Consider the following 19,509-nt stretch of genomic DNA (forward strand, 5'->3'; position numbering starts at 1 on the left):
GATGTACCTTGTGACAAAGTATAATTTACACATATCCCTTACAATAGTGTCAACATTATCTTAGAAACTGGATTGCGGACCATATCGGTGCTATTCCGTGGTACACCATAAACATAATTTGACATTTATATTACAAACGTAACGACGTGGACGAAACGTAGAAATAACTCACTAAGCTAAATAAGGGGACCAAGTTGGCGAGATGGGAACTAGATCATATTCATGACTTGGTATTGACATATGTTGTAGAATACCGACGAAAAACCCAACAAGTCCAACGAATCCAGTTTATTACAAATTACAATACATAATATGTTAAATTTATTATATATTACAGTATAATAAGAAAAAATCAGATTACGATATACGCCAAACTACCTCCTACTGTGACATTATCAGTACTTCTATGTGATTAGGCGTTATAATATTATCGCTATGGTACATTGGTGTCCTGGAAGTAATTTTCTTTCACTATCGAAGGGAAATCTCTTATAAGATACCTGCTTTTGTTAGGGAGGGATCGAGTTTTTCTATACATTTTAACATATTCCGTAGACAGAGTAACGCAGGCAAAATAATACCCGATCTCTCCTTCAGAAAGACCGGTATCTCATGTCTCAACATATAATATAAAATAAACAATTAATCAATCCACTTTAGTATTATATTTGTTTAAAAAAATATATAAACGACACAAAAAATACATACATATAAAACTACGTTTAATTATTTTAACTGTCTTGTTTTTTTTATTCCATTTTAAAACAAACTACACAAAATTTTTATGATTTTTTTTTTTGTATTATAAGAGATGTTCAAAAAAATCATGATATTACACACATAAGATGTTTTACAATACATTTGTAAGTAAAAGCCACCCGTAACTACTACCTAGCGCATACTATCAGGCTTCCTAAAAGCTCAAAGAAAAAATATTACCGCACGGTTCTTTTATTAACACGTCTTGCTGTAATATTTTAATAGCACAGCATGCCGCAATGGTCCACTTTTAAAGCTCTGACAAAGGTGACATAAAACCATTTCACGAGCAAATGTATTGAAAAACAATAATGAATTCCATCGACACCAATATACCATTAGTAATTGGGGCCTATCATTTAAATGGTCGACGAAAACCTTACAATATCTGGGCAGTATATTATATTCGTTCACAAACTGAAGGGCCGGAAAAAAAATACACGATGTGAAAAAACTTGTAAAATACACGGTCATCGCCTAACGTCAATTAAATTAAAAATGTATAAACCCTCAATGTTCCCTCGACAATACTCAATAACTATAGTCGACTCAGTTTAAATCCGAATAACTGATTAAAAAGTTACTTGAAATTAAAATGAGTCATACGGAGTCATAATGAATTCTTAAATGTTATCGAGTAATAACATTCTCGTTAAGTGTTAAAAAACAGTAGTGCCAGTTTTAAAACACATTTAGTGTTATCCAGAGCTGAATTCACGTGAATTTAAGTCAGAGATTCGTTCAGTCGCCAATAACACATGTAAAATGAACTTCATTCAAGAGTTTAAAAAGTATTGCCATTTTATTTGGACACAAATCACTAAACTTAATTGAAACATTTAAAAGTAGTGTAATTCTATTACCATGTCCTTTATGGAAAGAGATAGCACTTTTTTTAGACCTGTCAATTTAGTGTAGTCCGCAGATTTGTGTACTAGAGAATTAAAATAGTTTTCTTGAAGCACTTTCTTCAAATAAAGTTGGAGCGAGGTATTTTCTGAGGGTACTATTAATAAAAACTGATGTCTAGAACCAACAAAACGGGTTCTTATCGTTCAGAACTCATGAAACAACCAAATAATTCGGTGTGGAAAACAAATGTAATACATGAGAGCCACAGTACAGGCGCTGGAGGAACCAAGGAGTTTGTATACGCCGACTCACTTGGTCGTCATGTCGGGCCAGTAGTTGACGAAGTATCTGTGGGTGCTGCCCTCGAACAACCTGTCCAGCCAGTTCTCTAGGCCGTCTAGCAGGTTCTCTGGAAGAGCAATGCGTTACGTTAAATAATAGAGTTTTATAGCATACTAGCTATAACATACCGCCGCTAATCTACACAATATACCCCAACCTATAGCGTCGATCCCCCACCTGCACTCGTTTGCTCGGCTCCTAATCGTAGATGTTAAATACCTTCATCAAGAATTGTAATGCAAAAAATATTGTTTAAATCGAATTCTATTCTCGTAGCACCTTTATGCAATAATTAAATATTACATTGTATGCAATAATTAAATACAACAATTTATTCGATCATTAAATATCACGAAACATGCAAGCCTAAGAGTTCTCTATAATGTTCTCAGTGTGTGAAATCTACCAATACGCATTGTGCCGGCATGACTACGATCAAACAGTCCTCTGCGATATTACTACAATCTACTGCGATCACCAACCCGCCTGCCCGTAGTGATTACGGGCAAACCCTCCCGTTGGGAACTCGATGAGACCTATAGTCCCACAGTATACTGTTATAGACTATTGATAATAAGTACTAGAGCATTGGACACCCGTATTACAGCTCCGCAACTTATAGAGCCCAAAGAGCGTCAATCAATTGGAAACAAAGAAAAAGTGACAACAGCTGTCTAGTTGTCCGAGTTGTAATAATAGAGGCACTCCTCCACACTCAGCAGAGCAACGCGCAGTAAACCTTAACTCCTCCCCCTCACTCCCTGAAGCACTCTAGCCAGGTCAGCTCACTCCAGAAACGTAGTAGGCTTCTGGAAGGAACTTAGCTGGCCGGAGTGATGCAGCATTGGACATCCCCAGCCCCAAGTACAACGGACAGTTAGTACAAAGATCAGGAACAGAAGAAGAAGAAGAGGTCAGTGTATCAGCCAGTGGTCGGTAATAAGGATGATCACTAGAGATATGGATACTGTTAAATGTAATAACGGGAACGTTGTGATAAATGGAGTGCTGAGTGTTGTTGGAAACTAAATAGACATCATAAATAATGTGACTTTTGCCCTCATATGCAGGCAATCTTTGGAAGAGCAGTTTTTAAGGCAAAGTTTTTGTTTTTTAAAGTTATTTACGATAGGCTAGCGCTCGACGACAATCATGCCTGTTTGAAAGCAATGGTGATGTTTCAATTGGCAACACAGTGTACATCCTTGTGGTACGTATCAAAACGTGGATAAAACGTGGAATATTTAATATCAATCACATAAGGATATCACCGCTCACGGCGTCTCTCTGTTCTGTGGTAGAACGGGGACGGAGGAACGACTAATATTGAAGCATCAAAATCTACTTTAGATTGGTTTCTCGAACAAACAGTTAGTCACTTTATACCATAGTAGTTGATATTTTACCGCTAATGATCTAAACTTTCACCATAAAATGGGAAAAAAGGGAAAAAACGACACATTATATCACGTATTCCGAAGAATATTGTCACGCTTTAGTGACATAGAAATTAAGCCTTGCATCAGGATTTGCGTATAGATAAGATATAGTATCTGTCTTACCTTGTAACAGTAGCGGTGGGTCATAGTGATCCTCATCAGAGGAGTCCGGGTCGGTGGTGAAGCCGATGAAGGCACCGGCCTCGGGGTCCGCCGCGCGGCCACCCAGCGACACCGTCATGCGACTCATACGCTGGAAGATTATATGAACGTAAATATTTGTACATACGTGTTGCATATATGTTTAATTAATATTAGACCTCGATTCGAATCATGGCTGTAATAAATTAAAAAAAAAAGATTATTGTTTCCATAGAACTTGGAATCGATAGTTGCATGGCAATGCGGTATGGTCAGATCATAATTTATGGTACAAAACGTTCAATATTTCATATCTTTTTGGATTAAATTATTCCCATCTATGCAATTTTACATTGCATATATTTAGAATGCATTCATGTGTAATGCCTAATTATTTGTAAACTAAAATAATTTATTATATTACTAACAGTTTATTTTAACAAATAATTGCATGATGACTTTAATATTTACTAAACATCATCTAAAGTTGTTCTTTGCATGTAATGCACTAAGTGACCCATCAATGAAGTGCGTCATTATCTGTGTTATAAAAAACTCGAAACTTGACGGGCGTGCACCCGCCAAAATTATCATCCTAAATTAGACAAAGCATAGTAGAACTGAATAGAATTTCTTCACTGGGGTAGGAGTGGGGTCGAGTTGGAATCCCAGCAGGCACATCAAACTTTTCTAAGCGGGGCACATAGCGCGGAGAGCCGATGTACAATGATCCATCGGTTCTCCATTGGCATCCATTGGCAACCCCGCACCGGTAAGCGCAGCGTTTGCCGACCCCCAACAAGGTGGACAGACGATATCAAACGAGTCGCGAGTAGAGTTTAGAACGCCCTACAAAAGACCTATGTCCCCTTTTTTTCGGCTTCGCACGCTCAGGTTGCCTTTAAAAGATCACTTTTAGTGATAAAGCCGCCTTGCACTAAGTACGATTACTGTTTTCCTTACGTTTTTCCTATTGCGAAATAGTTATATTATTGTATAGAAATATTCCATTTGGACGCTGCAGACACACAGGCACGCACGCACACATGCACACGCACACACACCCACGCGCACCCACACACTAAATATATATAATACGAAAATACACATATCGCCATCTAGCCCCAAAGTAAGCGTAGCTTGTGTTATGGGTACTAAGATAGCTGGTAATATTTTTATGAATAAAGTTGTGTTGCAATAAAGTTTTTTTAATTCTATTCTATTCTAATCTATTCTATGTCCAGCAGTGAACGTCAATCGGTAGATTCGATGATGACGATGAAGTTGATGGATAGCAGCTCACCTTATGCGGCTTGGTGCACTCGGGATGCTTCGCGTGGTAGATGCAGAAGTACTTGCGGTGTGGGTTGAGGGCCAGCACGGTGCCCACGCAGTTCCGCGCGTTGACCCGCAGCTCGCCCCCGCCCAGCGACAGCAGCAGCACCCGCCGGAACCACTCCAGGTTGCGCTCCACGCACAGGTACGCGAACACCAGCGTCTTGTTCCTACGGACAGAAACCAATTAGCCTTTATAGTTTTTAAAGGATAATGTGAGATGGTGATAACAAAAAAAAATAACAACCGGCTAAGTTTGTTGTGGGTTTCTTCTTAGACCATGGCGCTTTTGGAACCCTCGTAGCTTTAGTTTTAAGTTGACGAATTTATTTATCGCCATCAACACACTCCTATGTCATATTTTACATGTAATGTACGCATCAAAAGTGCCATCTATGTGCCTATTTGAATAAAAAAATATTTGACTTTGACTTTGACTTACCAGCCGTTAGAAAGTATCCGATATCTAGTATATAGTAGTAGTAGTATCTAGTATCGAACCAATGGTAAAGAACAAGAAGACAGACGACATTTCACGTGTGCTCAACGGCGATCTTGGCGGCGAGCCATACCGTGTGAGTGCGTGTCTTCGTGCGAGTTCGCGTACGTGCGCATGCGCATGCGTGTGCGTGTACACTCCACATAACCTTCTAATCAAAAATGGCCGCCAGCACAAAATTGGGCATTCCATTTTTTTTCACAACTCTCTCAATACTGATACAAAATGAAAGGGCTTGAATAGTAGAATAATGTATATGTAATGTAGAATTAAAATCAGGTTTTTTTAATATTTTCATCTGTAATCAGATTTATATTGAATGGTGTTAATACAACCATTTAGTCGAAAATATGGTCAGCAATATCTTTTGGCTGTGACAACATAGATTATAAATAATTTAAGTTATTGAAAACTTCTTTACCTCATGCAGCAGAATTAAATTTGGGAAGAAATTGATTCCGATTTTCATATAGCGCCCAAAAAAGAATAACTCGAAAAGTCGGAACTCACTTGCGATACGGCCAAACAATTTTGTGGAATTTAGACAACAACTGCACGCGACTCTGCATGTCGACCACTAGTACAATAGTTCTGCAACCTGGCTTCTGCAATCTGCGAACAATCAAACAAAGTTTCATAATTTTCACAGTGTTTACATACACTAGGAGGATGTATCAAATTAAAAAATTTAAAAAAACAGGATTTGAACCAGCGACTCTCGTGCAATCTCTGGCTCAGTTCCCTAACCTGTTAGGAACTTAATTAACACAATACACATCGCCATCTAACCCCAAAGTAAGCGTAGCTTGTGTTATTGGTACTTAGGTGACTGATAAGTATTTTTATGAATAATATATGTAAATACTTATAATACGCATATAAACACCCACTGAAAAACATTCATGTTCAACACACAATACAGACACAACATTTTCCAGTTGTGGGAATCGTAACGCTTGCACAGTCTTGGACTCAGAAAGCAGGGTCGCTGCCCACTGAGCCAAACGGCCGTCATATTAGAGTCATGACACTATATGAAAAAATATGAATAATTTTTTTTTAATATATTTTTTTAATTTACCAAAAATATGATAATACAAACACAAAATACGAGAAGTTACCAAGTGAAAATCGATGAGTGACAGTAAAAAGTTTGCCTATTATATATATTATTATTAAATTCTTTATTGCACACACAAAAACAAAATACAAAGAGAAACACAATAGATAAAATAATAAAAAAAACTAGTTTAGGTGTGCAAAGGCGGTCTTAGTAAGCGAAAGTAGTTATAATGAAGAACGGGTTGGCGCCGCAATAAAAATTTATACCTAAATAAAAATATCCTATATATTATATCCTATAATATACCTTGTTCGTTGTTAGAGAAAAAGAACATTAGTCAATACTAATGTTCTTTTTCTCTACAGGGCAATCCCTGTTTTCCACTTACCAACCGGTGGGCAGATGGTCCGTCAACAATAACTATATAGAAAAAAACTTTATTTATTTATTATTTATGTACCATAAATTGTTATTGCGAACATAATATGATACATGACGCTTAAAAGCAAAGCGAAGCTTATCTCTATGAGATATCTCTTCCAGCTACCCCAGGATGTGAGTAAGATGATTTTATTATAGTATAGGTTTAACTTTCCGGGTCGACTTCCATCTATAACATCGCAACACCTAAAAATACTCACCTAACTAAACCGTTGTATTTCTCGGCCCGCAATTCGTGCAGACGCATCTCCGGTTGCGTTTCGTTGTTGTTTCGTTTCGCGCCATTTTGTTGCCGCCTCTGCTCCTTCTGTCGCTGCACCGACTCCTCTTCCACCCGACTGTTAAGAAAGAGAGGGTGGGAGAAAATAAGAGTAACGCACAGATAACAATATCGATACAATTTTATGTACATGTACAACAGACGGTTCAGGACAACCCAGTATGGAGAGAGGCACAAAAACAGAAGGACAATGAATGAATGATTGAATGAATACATGAATCATTGAATGAATGAATGATTGAAAGAATAAATGATAGAATTAATGAATGAAAGAATGGTAGAATGAATAAATGATTGAATGAATGAATGAATACACTTTTATTGTACACCACATAAAGCTTCAGGAAAAATTCTAAATAACTGGTTTACGCGATGTATGTAGGCGGCCTTATCGCTACATAACACTCTCTTCCAGGCAAACGTTTCCAGGTAACATACTAGTTATATTTTTATACGGTTAGCGGTTAAGCCGTAGACTCCCACGCTGGCTTAATACATCATATCAACCGATTACCCACTCCAGTTCACGGGTCTCCTCCCACAATAAGAATGGGTTAAGGCTGAAGAAAAACATTCATGTGAAAATGGAACCCACTCAGAAAGCAGGGTCGCTGCCCACTGCGCCAAATGGCCATCGAAATAACTAGTTAAATTAAATGTAATGTGAATCTCATTAGAACTTCTGGAGTTGGTCTAAACTTTTTACTGACACTTAACTGTAACATTTTACTTTTTTCGCTTCTGATACTGCCAATGAATCCAATCTAACAGATATGTCTTATAAACTGCTTTGGCTTCAAAAACAATATTACAAACGCGAGCGTAGTTGCGAACAACAACCAGTATTTAACAATTGGCTGTAAATAGGTTATCAATAAATTCAAATACCACTCACATAAGGTACGCCATGAAATACCCTGCAGCGAGTACGAGCGCAACGGTTGCCAGCACGGAGAGAGCGGAGAGTGCGTGATGAGTGCGGAATGCGGAGAATGCGCGCTCACTCCACTCACAGAGGCGGCTCACTGCGCGCCAAACTGCCCCGGCCGCTGCTTCGTCCACTAATTCCTAGCAAATAAAAACATAGCATATTAAAAATAATGTGTTACGACACCAGACATTTTAGCTACCTTGGTAAAGCTTTAGTATCAAATAATATAATAATAAACCCGCTCAAACTAAATCAAATGAATAAACACATTTAGTAGCTCGAGGCCAAAATTTAGTTAAAAAATTTTTCGTCATATTTATTTTTGCATTAAAACGAATTCAAAGAATTCCAATTTACTTATGACAACCCAATTGAAGAAAATATCATTTATTATACCCTTTTGAAATAATGGATCACGCACTTGCAAATTTTGGAACAATCTCCCATCTGATGTTTACTCAAAAATACAATCTAAGGCTATTTAAGGGGCATATAAACTAATTGCTTAAAAGTCGGCAACGCATCGGTGGCTCCTCTGAGGCTGCAGATGTTTATGTGCGGCGGTGATCACTTAACATCAGGTGACTCAGGTGCTCGTTTGCCCGCTATTGATATAAAAAAAGGTAAAAGACCGACACGCGCATAGTACCTACGCTACGCGACGCTTAACTGTAGTCACTTGATTTACTTGATTTTAATAATGCAATTTTAGCGTTAGGGCTGTATCCGATTTCTATAGTGAAAAAAAAAAGTAATAGTTTACTCAAGAACAATTAGCGTTTCTGTTTCACAGATACGCTAATTGTTTTTAAGTCTAAGAGACAGTACATAATGTACCTCTAAAGCCTGTGAAGTAACATTTCAGTTTTCATTTACACGTTGCATGCATACCGATGACAAGTGACCATGAAATTAATGAAATTAAAAAAAAATATATATCTGAACAGCATCGGCGTGCACTTCATACATTCACAAAAGCGCTGCCTACCCTAAAATTTATATAAAACTCGTATAGCAGAAGGATTTTTGCCGTTTTATGCAATTTTCCTGCTGTATGCATACCCTGGTGATATATAAGTGTATGATAAGCTTACCTGAACCCGAGTCTCATACGCTGCCACTTCAGTTGGCTTCAACAATCTCTTCACCAACTGTTCCAGAGCGCGTTTAGTTTCGTTCAGCCTTTCGTGGTATCTGATAGCCTCCTCCCCCTTAGCTCCCCCCTCCTCCATTTCATCGGGGTGGCACGAGACGCAGGTCGGCCATGTCTCATTCAGCCACTCGTAGTGAATACGGGTGGCTTCGCGTCGCCATATAACCACGATGCGGTGTTCAAGGGTGGTCATGTCGATACCTGTCGTACAAGTTGCACCTCAAAGTTGTATATTTTACAGCTCAGTGGGCAATTATTTACTGTTATCGTTTATGTATAACAAAGTTGTCGAAACTTCATTGGTTTATGTGATATAAAAATACGGCATTACTCTCATGTGTAATAATACTGTATTTTGCCCTTGAAAAGCTAATAAATAAATTAATACTTTTTGCTTTCGGGGAGACCAAATACATATAAATAAATAAATAAATAAATATACTACGACAATACACAAATCACCATCTGGCCCCAAATTAAGCTTAGCTTGTGTTATGGGTACTAAGATGACTGCTGAATGTTTTTATGAATAATATACATAAATAAGTTAAGTTTTATTAGCATTCTTTCATTGTTCAAGCTACCGAACTGTGAAATACACTCCCAATAAGCATACGACAGTCAAGGTCACTAGACATATTCAAAAATGCTGTGTGTGTGTCCATTATCTTGAGCAATAAAGACGACAGTGATTAACTCTTACTCATATTTAAGTATGTTTTAGTTTATTATTTTTTATATTTATTATTATTAGTATTTTATGTGTGTAATCTTGATAAGTATTAGTGTGTAATTGTTCGTAAGTATGTATATAATAATAATACACCCCACCAATCGGTTTCCCTTGGTTTTCCTAATCCTAAGGTTGCCTGGAAGAGATCGCTACTAAGCGATAAGGCCGCCCTTTGTATCCTACTTTTTAAGTTTATTATTGATGTGTCCATTGTTTTTTTTTTCCCCTTTTTGTGGTGTACAAATAAAGTGTATAAATAATAATAATAAAATAAATACTTATAATAAACAGATAAATACCCAGACACTGAAAAACATTCATGTTCATCACACAAACATTGTCCAGTTGTGGGAATCGAACCTTAAAGTGAGAAAGCATGGTCACTGCCCACTGCGCCAATCGACTGTCAAAAATTCATACCGCTGCTGTCGCGTCAATGGATTATCAAGTCGAGTAACGGTGCAGTTTAAATACTATTGTACCAAACCCAGTATGATCTCACCAGATCCGTTAGCGAGTGCGTGTATGAAGTCAGGTTGCGCGTGCGCGTACACGTACGCGTATCGTATGCGCTCAGACGCGCGGCGTGCGAGCGTGCGCATTTGTGCGAGGCTGTGCGCATGCGTGTGTGCGTCGCGCGCGATCAGTACGCAGCACAACCGGCGACGGGCGGCTCGCCACTCGATAGGGCAGACTATGTCTAGCACACTCTGAGAAACAACAAGATTTACTTTAACAAAAATAAAACAACGTTAATTTTTATAATTGGAGGAATTACCAATTTTATAAATTTAAAATGCATATAAAAATTTTCGAAACCGACAGGATTTGAACCTGCTACTCTCGAGCAATCGCGGCCTGAGCGCTTTCACCAATTAAGCTACGGCTCTCTTACCGTCGATGCCGAAATTAGTATATGCCTTTCACATCAGTGTTATAGCGACTGTAGCGTCATCTAGTAAGAGACGTTGCAGTTTCCTACTAGATGACTTAATTTTTGTATAACGCAAGTGTAAAGCGCAGTATGTCTATAAATTGCATATATATATTTTACATGTATATATATATATATATTGTTTTTTACTTCCTAAAGTTTTTGGCCATACCCTCGCTAGTTTTTCGCATGTCCGAAGGTTGGCTGATAGAAAATGCTTTAGCAATAAGTCCGCCTTTTGTAAACCGTTTTTTTTGTTGTGTTAAAGTAAATAATAAATAATTTTGAATACATTGTGCTGGAACTAGCTTCCAGTCGCGAAAACATATGCTATATAAATGATTGATGGTAAAATATTATACGTATGAAAGCTTCATAAGTGCTTGTGAAAAGCCTACATTATATAACATTTTTGAATTTGAATTTGTATATAACCCTTTCGTGTGAACATGCTTGATGTTACTTTGCGTGATTGCGTAAAAAATGCATATTTAGAAGCAATCGCGTTTGATTTGATAAAATGTTTTGAAGTGTTTTGTTGTGAGTCTCCGAAACTTTATCAGATCAGACGAAATTAAAAAGGGACTGTTTCGGTAAAAATCCCTTTTAAATAAAAAACCATTTACTATAACTCATCAGAGTTGATAACCTCCTCCTTTGTTAAGTCGGCTAGGGCAAAGGGACAAAAATCTATTTTGGATTTATTTCATTATAATTTTTTTTTTATTTTGCTCATTATTATGTTTGTTTAGTTTTTAGATGAGGATAATATTACAACATTCATCTTATGAGAATCGATTTTATTTAGCAGTTGCGTTTTTTACGTCTTCTGTTTTTAGTGTCTTCAAATTTTGGGTTAGGTACCAGGGAAACATAACTTATGAGGGGAGTCTTATAACTTTGAAAAATAAGCGATGCGTCCGGCACGCATCTCTTATATTTTCGTTCCCGCCGAAAGAGAATCCTAAGCCGAAGATATGCCCAGTGGGTAACCATATAAACGGTTCTAGTTTAATCCTATTATAATATTAAGGATTACTTAAACGATAAAAAAGCTTGGGTGTGAATTGCTCTAGCTTCATAGCTTAATATAAACTTACTGGAAGATGGTGATAACAAAAAAAATTTACCCGGCTAAGTTTGTTGTGGGCTCTTCTTAGACCAGGGCGCGTTTGGAACCTTCGTAGCTTTAGATTTAAGTTGGCGAACGAAGTTATCACCATCCCCTTACAATTATGTAAACAAATATGTATGAAAGCTTCATAAGTAAGTGCCTGTGATAGGCCTACATGAATAAAGAAATTTTGATTTTGAATTTAGTTTTGCGCTCAGTAGCGTTTTTTTCAAAGGTTTTACCAAGTTTCTTCAAATCTACAATTCGTCGGTGGATATGTTCTTAATGCTTGGATGCCCTGTCCTGTCACGGTAATTAGTTATTTTTTTTATTCACTACAAGTTATCCCTTGACTGCGATCTCACCTGATGGTGAGTGATGATGCAGTCTAGAATGGTAGCGGACTAACCCATACCCCTCATCGGTTTCAAAGACATCATACCAGAACGCTTAATCGCTTAACGGGACGTATTTGTCGGTAATCAGCCACGGCCGGAGCCTCCCACCTGTCTAGACCAGAAATTCAGAAATTTAAAGTTCCCAATTTGCCTATGCAGGGAATCGAACCCAGGACCTTAAACCAAAGCGCTCACCACTGCGCCACTTCAAAATGCAAAATGCAATGCTTTCAAATGTATTGAAAAACTTCAATAATGTTAAGTAAGGTACCAGGGACACATACCTGTGAAGAAAGTCTAGGCAGCGTCAGCATCTGGTTAGCTTCGATCAACTGATGCAAAGTCTCCGTGGGAATCTCATTTGTGCTGACAGTGGCGGATGGTTCTGGACTGTCTTCTTTCAGAAGTACCATGGTGTCCATACTGCGTTGAACTTTATACCGAGCGGTTGTGTTCTGGGTATCTCGGGACGTCAAGTCGACGAAACTGAAAAACGACACTTAATTATAGATCAACTTCAACAAGAGATTTTCAATGCAATCCAATAATTATTTAATTATTAATTATGAGAAGGAATTCTTTAAATTATTATTGATTTTGATAACGACTAAGACACCAGGCTCCTGGAGTTATCTTTGCATCGTTCAAGCCCATACAGGACTAGTGTATCGATAATTCAGTCGTATTTATATTTAAATACCAACTAACTCAATGTTATGTAACATTAGTTGTTAATGAAATATAATTTTAAACTATTTATTTAATTAAATAGCTATTATCAAAAATCCTTATCAATTTCATAAAATATCCGGAAAATATGAATTTAAAGTTATCAAAAGTTTAGTTATTTACCAACTTTATATAATAACTTTAACATTTTACTAGCTGTCGTCTGTGGGAACCGTTTCTAGGGGCAAAAGGTAGCTTATGTCAGCCTTTCTATAACTATCTCTATGCCAAATATCAAGTTGATTGTTTGCTTATTTACGGGCGCTAAACAAGGACAACGAAACAAACAAACACACAAGCAAACTTTAGAAACCTATATATATATATAAATTTCTTAACTGAAGTCGAAAGTAAACTCGTTTTTGCAATCGCTGGCTGAATCCTAGGAGTACAAAATAATGTACTACAGTTTTTGACATTGTAGAAATTAAAATGGTGGTTATTGTAAGATATAGGTGCTTTAAGCCAGCACTTGGCCCTTACGCAAAAGAAACTCTATCCCGGTAGTGGAATGCGGTGATGAGGTAGCGCAGACGAATGCTCTGCCGCTCTTCGAATATCAGCGCCTTCACTCTGTTGTCCTCGAAGTCGCTGACGAAGGAGTCCACGTTCGAGTCGGTGAGGCCGCGGACCAGTTTGTAAGGGAACTTCCATCGCATGAATTCTGTAAACACTCATTGAGTTAAGCGGGCCCGAACTTGCGCACGCGCATATATATTTGACGGCCGATCGGCGCAGTAGGCAGCGACCCTGCTTTCTGAGTCCAAGGCCGTGTGTTCGATTCCTACAACTGGACAATGTTTGTGTGATGAACATGAATGTTTTTCTCTGGGCGTGAATCTATATATTATAAGTGCTACATAATATAAAATATACTACGGCAATACACACATTTTCCCGAAGTAAGCGTAGCTTGTGTTATGGGTACCGAGACAACTGACAATAAAATACATAAATACGGTATATATGCAGGAACATTAAATACTGATAAACACCCGAACAACGAAAAACCACAAAGTTCATCGTTGTGGGAGTCGAACTCACAGACTTGGATTCAGAAAGAATTACTGACTACTGCGCTCATCGGCTGGTATGAGTTTAGACATGAATCCATGTAAATAACTTAGACACACCTAGTATTCTCGGTAAAGACGAGAGTCCCTCCTTATAGATATGCACTTGTTTGTCGAGTATCACTGTCAGGCTCGGCACGCCATGTACGCCAAACCGCCGCGCCAAGCTGGCCTCGTGCCCCGCGTGCACGGTGGCCAGCGTCACGCCCAACGGCTGCAGAGCTTCCACTAAGCGCCGCCAAGCGGTGGCCGAGCGCACGCAGTCAAAGCACCAGTCGGTGTAGAAGAGGACCAACGCTGGCGTGTGCACGCTCTTCTCTAGGATATTGTTTTCGAAATGCCTGTAAAATAATAACGAAAAAAATATCCCAAAAATAATCTGTCAGGGGTACGTTATAAACACAAGTGTTCAAGGACAAAAAAAATTTAGCTAACCCCCCGAAACAAAAAATAAACTAACAAATATTCAATATCATTGAAGTAACACGGTACCAGATCCCCTCATCAACTAAAAAAGAGCTGATGATATTTAAACGGCTGAACAGATTTTGATGAAACGAGGCTAAGAACACTCGGTTTAAAATTATCGATGTCATAAAAAAATTAAAAGAAAATCGGTTCATGTGATTGGGAGCCACGATACCACAAAAAAAATACACAGATACACAGACAGACACCTTAAACTTAAAACACCCTTCTCTTTTTGCGTGGGAGGTTAAAACTCTGTTAATAAATATAAGTTCCCGATACACTTGTATTTCAAATATGGTATGAAAATTAAGCTTAATTTGCTTTACTCCGCGAACAGCAGGAGAATCTGTATGGTGTAATTTATAATTACTTCAATACGTATACTCCACACCAAACAGATTAGAGAGTATACGGATTGAAGTAATTATAAATTACACCATACAGATTCTCCTGCTGTTCGCGGAGTATGAATGTATGAATTACTTTTTTTTATTATAATTAAAAAAAGTAGTTACAAAGATATAAATACATATCAAGAGAGTACAATTTAGTGGCCTTATCGCTACATAGCGATTTCTTCCAGGCAACCAATGGCGTAAAAGGAAAAAACTTAGAAAAGAGGTAGGTGGTGCAATAAATAAGATTTAAAAAATATACAAATATATAAATATAAATAATATATATATATATATATATATATATATATAAATATAACTAATATAGCATATATTTAGGAGTATAGCAAATTAAGCTTAATTTTCATAATATATTATGGATTTCCGCAAAGTAACGCCTGCTTCTATCGAATATTCAAATATGGTGTTCAGAAAATTCACTAAAAGTTTAATTTCAATTTATTTGTTCCGTAAGTTAGCCCTTGATTGCTAACTCGACTGGTTATAAAACTCTTAGAGATTAAACCTATCTTACAATCTATGTTAACTAATCGGTGTCCACGCGACATCTTACCGAAACGCTAAATCGCTTGGCGGCATTTTTGTCGGTAGGGTGGTAATTTCAAAGATATGGACTTACTTTGCAGTGACCGACAATTTATGGAACAATGTTATATCTTGATCCTGAGTTCTGAAATGTGTGCTGAAATATTCAAACGGATCATAGCTGAAACAAAATATTTGCATACAAATATATATATAGCAATTGTTATAAAAGAAAAAAATTGCTGGTATAGTATTTGAGTGGGTAAATAATCCATGAAATAATCCCTTGACTGCAAATATGTATACATTGTGTGAATGAAAACTGAAATAATACTTCACAGGCTTTAGAGGTACATAATAAATAAATAAATATACTACGACAATACACACATCTCCATCTATCCCCAAAAAAAAAAAAAGTAAAAGCTTGTGTTATGGGTGCTAAGATGACTGATGAATATTTTTTTATGAATAATATACATAAATGCTTATAAAATACATATAAACATCCAGACACTGAAAAACATTCCTGTTCATCACACAAACATTTTCCAGTTTTGGGAATCGAACCAACAGCCTTTGACTCAGAAAGCAGGGTTGCTGCCCATTGCGCCAATCGGTCGTCAATTATGTATATATATTATGTACTGTCTCCAAGACTTATCTAGGAAACAGAAAACCTAATAGTTTTTGAGTAAACCACTGCCTACTTACTGTAAGCAGAGGGTATAGGCAAAGGGGATCAAAGAGAACCATTAGGTTCAAGAACGCAAAGAATATTAACTAATGAGTTAAAATGACAATAATCATAAATTATATCAAATATTTGTAAAACTATATAAATACCCCAATAATGATTGGCCTCATGTTGGTTTGATATCAATGTTGGTTTTATAAATAAATGTTTAAATAATACAAGTATGGCCTAGTGAGTCCTAAAACTCGGTTTAAATCAATAATTGCATTCTTTACCCGCTTCACACTACATAAAAATTTAGACAAGATGTGATCCATGCCTACGCTTATGGACAAGCCACAAAGTTTTTTGTCTGATTCCTCATAACATTCCAAAAACAGTATACCAATAATAGAATTTGATAAAAAATTTAAAACCAACTTTAAAGTAATACATATTAGTTTACAGGTAAACAACAGCTATTTATTTATTGTTGCTGTTGTTTTTAACCTAAACAGAATAACAACAATAATGTTCAGGAAATCATCACAATTTTTTTAAGAAAGGTTTTACATAAATTTAATAAAAGTTAAATTAGACAACTTCTGAAGTATGATCCATCAAACAAAAAATGAACCATTACAAACAAACTCATAATCAGCAGAGTAATCACTTATCATGCACAAGGATGAATCGAGAACTTCCTCCTTACCTAGTCTTCTACTTTATAGTACATAAAGTAGAAGACTAGGTAGCTACATAATTGTTTTTACAGACAACTAAGAAGCTTCTACACATTTACCACATTAAAATAGTAGATAGTAGTATAGTACTTATAGTATCCAGGCATAATGATATGTCCTAAATATTTTAAATGACAATGTGAGATGGTGATAGTGAAAAAAAACACCCAGCTTAGTTTGTTGTGGGCTTCTTCTTAGACCAGGATGCGTTCTGAACCCTTGTAGCTTTAGTTTTAAGATTACGAGTGTGGTTATCGCCATCATCTCACTACTGTGTAATTCTCATTTACGCATAAAAAGTGCCTACTTGAGTAAAGATATTTTTGACTTTGACTTTGACTTTGTCCATTCAGCATTGTAGAAGGTACCATAGCGTGCGGTAGATCACCAATGTGTAGACCACAACCAGTCTGGCAAGAGTGTGATGACTAAGAAGAAGAAATAAATAAAATCGAAAATACCTGAACCGTCCATACTGGCTATAATCATGCCTCTGTTTATACATGTGGTCATCTTCATTGGTAATGCCATATAAGTCATATGCCTGCCTCCGTTCTGTGTCCGATAGAAGCTCATAAGCTTGCTTGATCTCCACAAACCTTGATTCAGCATTGGGGTCTTCATTTTTATCAGGATGCCTACAAAACAAAGCCTTATATGACTGTAATAGTCTAGTGGTTAGCAAGTTTAGCTGTGCCATGATCTTTCTGTTTATTTTGGTGCTGCCATGCCATTACACTATAAGAATGAGGGAATAAAGAGTGCACCTGTCTTTGTTCACACACTTGTGCACTATAGTGGAAAATCTCTTAGGAGATGGACCACCACAGTCTAAAACAGTAAAGGAAAGTGTTTTTTATTATTTTATAACTATCAATACTAAGCTAATGCAGTATCTTGTAACCTGGACACCAACTATTTCTTTAACCAATATTATTAATATTTTTTGAAGTAACACTTACGGGGAGACATTAACAGCTGCATTACGATAGAGTTACTCGTCTGTGTGCCACCAGGGGCCAAGTGAACCTATCCCCAAGCAGGAGAAGTTTCCAAAGACAGTAGAACCCTGACTGCATTTGATTTAGACATAATAGTATCCCTTTTATATATGTACTATCTAGATTAAAGAAAACTTTATCTTCAAAAACTGCTTTAGCATCCTAATGTGGCTACATTAAAACCCCTTTTAAGATATAGCATAATTATATGGAACAATTAGAGTACATACTATGGTAGTACCCATTTTTTTCATAGTTGCAAACTTCAAATTGAATCAAATAGTGATACTGGTGCAAATTAATTAATAACCATGTTATGCATGCTTCAATTTTACATGTTTTTATTATTTGAACATCAGCAAAACAGTATACATGATTAGGATCCCTACCAGTGCCAATTCTCTTCAAATGAAAATTTGAAAATAATTGTCACTAATTGATTGATTAAAGTCTGAATGATAAGAGGTGTAAATCCCATTTAATTATGAAATAGTAGGCCTTTGACCAGCACTGGTACATAAATCAACTGAGCATAAAAATAATAACACTTTTTATTAATACTTTTGCAGTGGGTAATATTACTGAATATATTATATTTCACTTATAGTCTCCTAGTAAATTTAGAAGAAATATCGTTTGATACATTGAGGGCCAAAAGAAGGCAGCTTGGAATGACCTATATTATTTAAAAAATCAATAAAGTAACCAGAAATAAAATCAAGTATTAAAACTTACCACTCTTTTGCCAGTTGTCTGTAAGCCTTCCGGATTTCGGGTAAAGACGCTCTCCTGTGGACACCGAGGATCTTGTAAGGATCACCGATATTTTGTCCCAGGATCGTCGATACTGCAGCAACTAACAACAACACACACAGTCCCTTCCATTGCATATTATAGAGTTCAATCGACCGAGCAAGGGTACGCAAACCACTGTTCTATTCCTAGAACTATTCACAAACCGTCATTGTTATTCTATGGTAAAACTCGTTATTGTAAGAAATTAGCGGACAATTTCAAGAATCTCATATCACTCATTCGTCCTAGAATAGAACGAGATGGCTGAAGAATCGTGAAAATCTTGGGAAAATCATGAAAACTCCAAATGACAGCTGACTATGACAAACATTGACATTAGTGATTTTTTTTCTTTCCCGTAGAAAAAAGGCAAAGGTATATTACCGTACAGCTATATTGACATTAGAACTGATAGATAGAACAATATAGGAGAATGTATAATCCGAGGTTAATCCTTTAGTGCTCTGAGTGTAATTGTACCTAAACACAAATCTCTTTGTAGATAAGGAATATCTCAGATACAAGACCTAACTCAAACAGACCTTTTAGACCTGTCAATTTATTTAAGAATAGAGTTTTGTATAAAGCATAATTATGACCAGTAAGAACCTATACCATAAGCGTTTGTGAATTAAACACAGGCAACTTCTCCTGGATATAGAGAGC

The 19,509-nt window shown here is 36.8% G+C and overlaps 1 protein-coding gene across 2 annotated transcripts; it reads right to left on the minus strand.

The window, feature by feature from the left end:
• Positions 1-798: 798 nt before the first annotated feature.
• On the minus strand, positions 799-19,134 carry LOC120624374 (dnaJ homolog subfamily C member 16). 2 transcript variants are annotated; one of them, XM_039890879.1, is made up of 14 exons: positions 18,784-19,134; positions 17,509-17,685; positions 15,723-15,785; positions 14,277-14,557; positions 13,627-13,807; positions 12,699-12,900; positions 10,471-10,678; positions 9,177-9,436; positions 8,047-8,219; positions 7,072-7,209; positions 5,878-5,979; positions 4,837-5,038; positions 3,516-3,645; positions 799-2,020 (listed from the first exon to the last, which is right to left on the minus strand). In XM_039890879.1, exons 1-14 carry the CDS (start codon positions 18,936-18,938, stop codon positions 1,920-1,922), a joined length of 2,373 nt encoding a protein of 790 aa, XP_039746813.1. In that variant the 5' UTR covers positions 18,939-19,134; the 3' UTR covers positions 799-1,919. The 2 variants fall into 2 exon arrangements, with proteins under 2 accessions (XP_039746813.1, XP_039746812.1); XM_039890878.1 differs by having other exon boundaries at positions 15,723-15,809.
• Between the last annotated feature and the right edge of the window lie 375 nt (positions 19,135-19,509).

Source organism: Pararge aegeria, chromosome 6, assembly GCF_905163445.1.
Source record: "Pararge aegeria chromosome 6, ilParAegt1.1, whole genome shotgun sequence".
NCBI lineage: Eukaryota > Metazoa > Arthropoda > Insecta > Lepidoptera > Nymphalidae > Pararge > Pararge aegeria.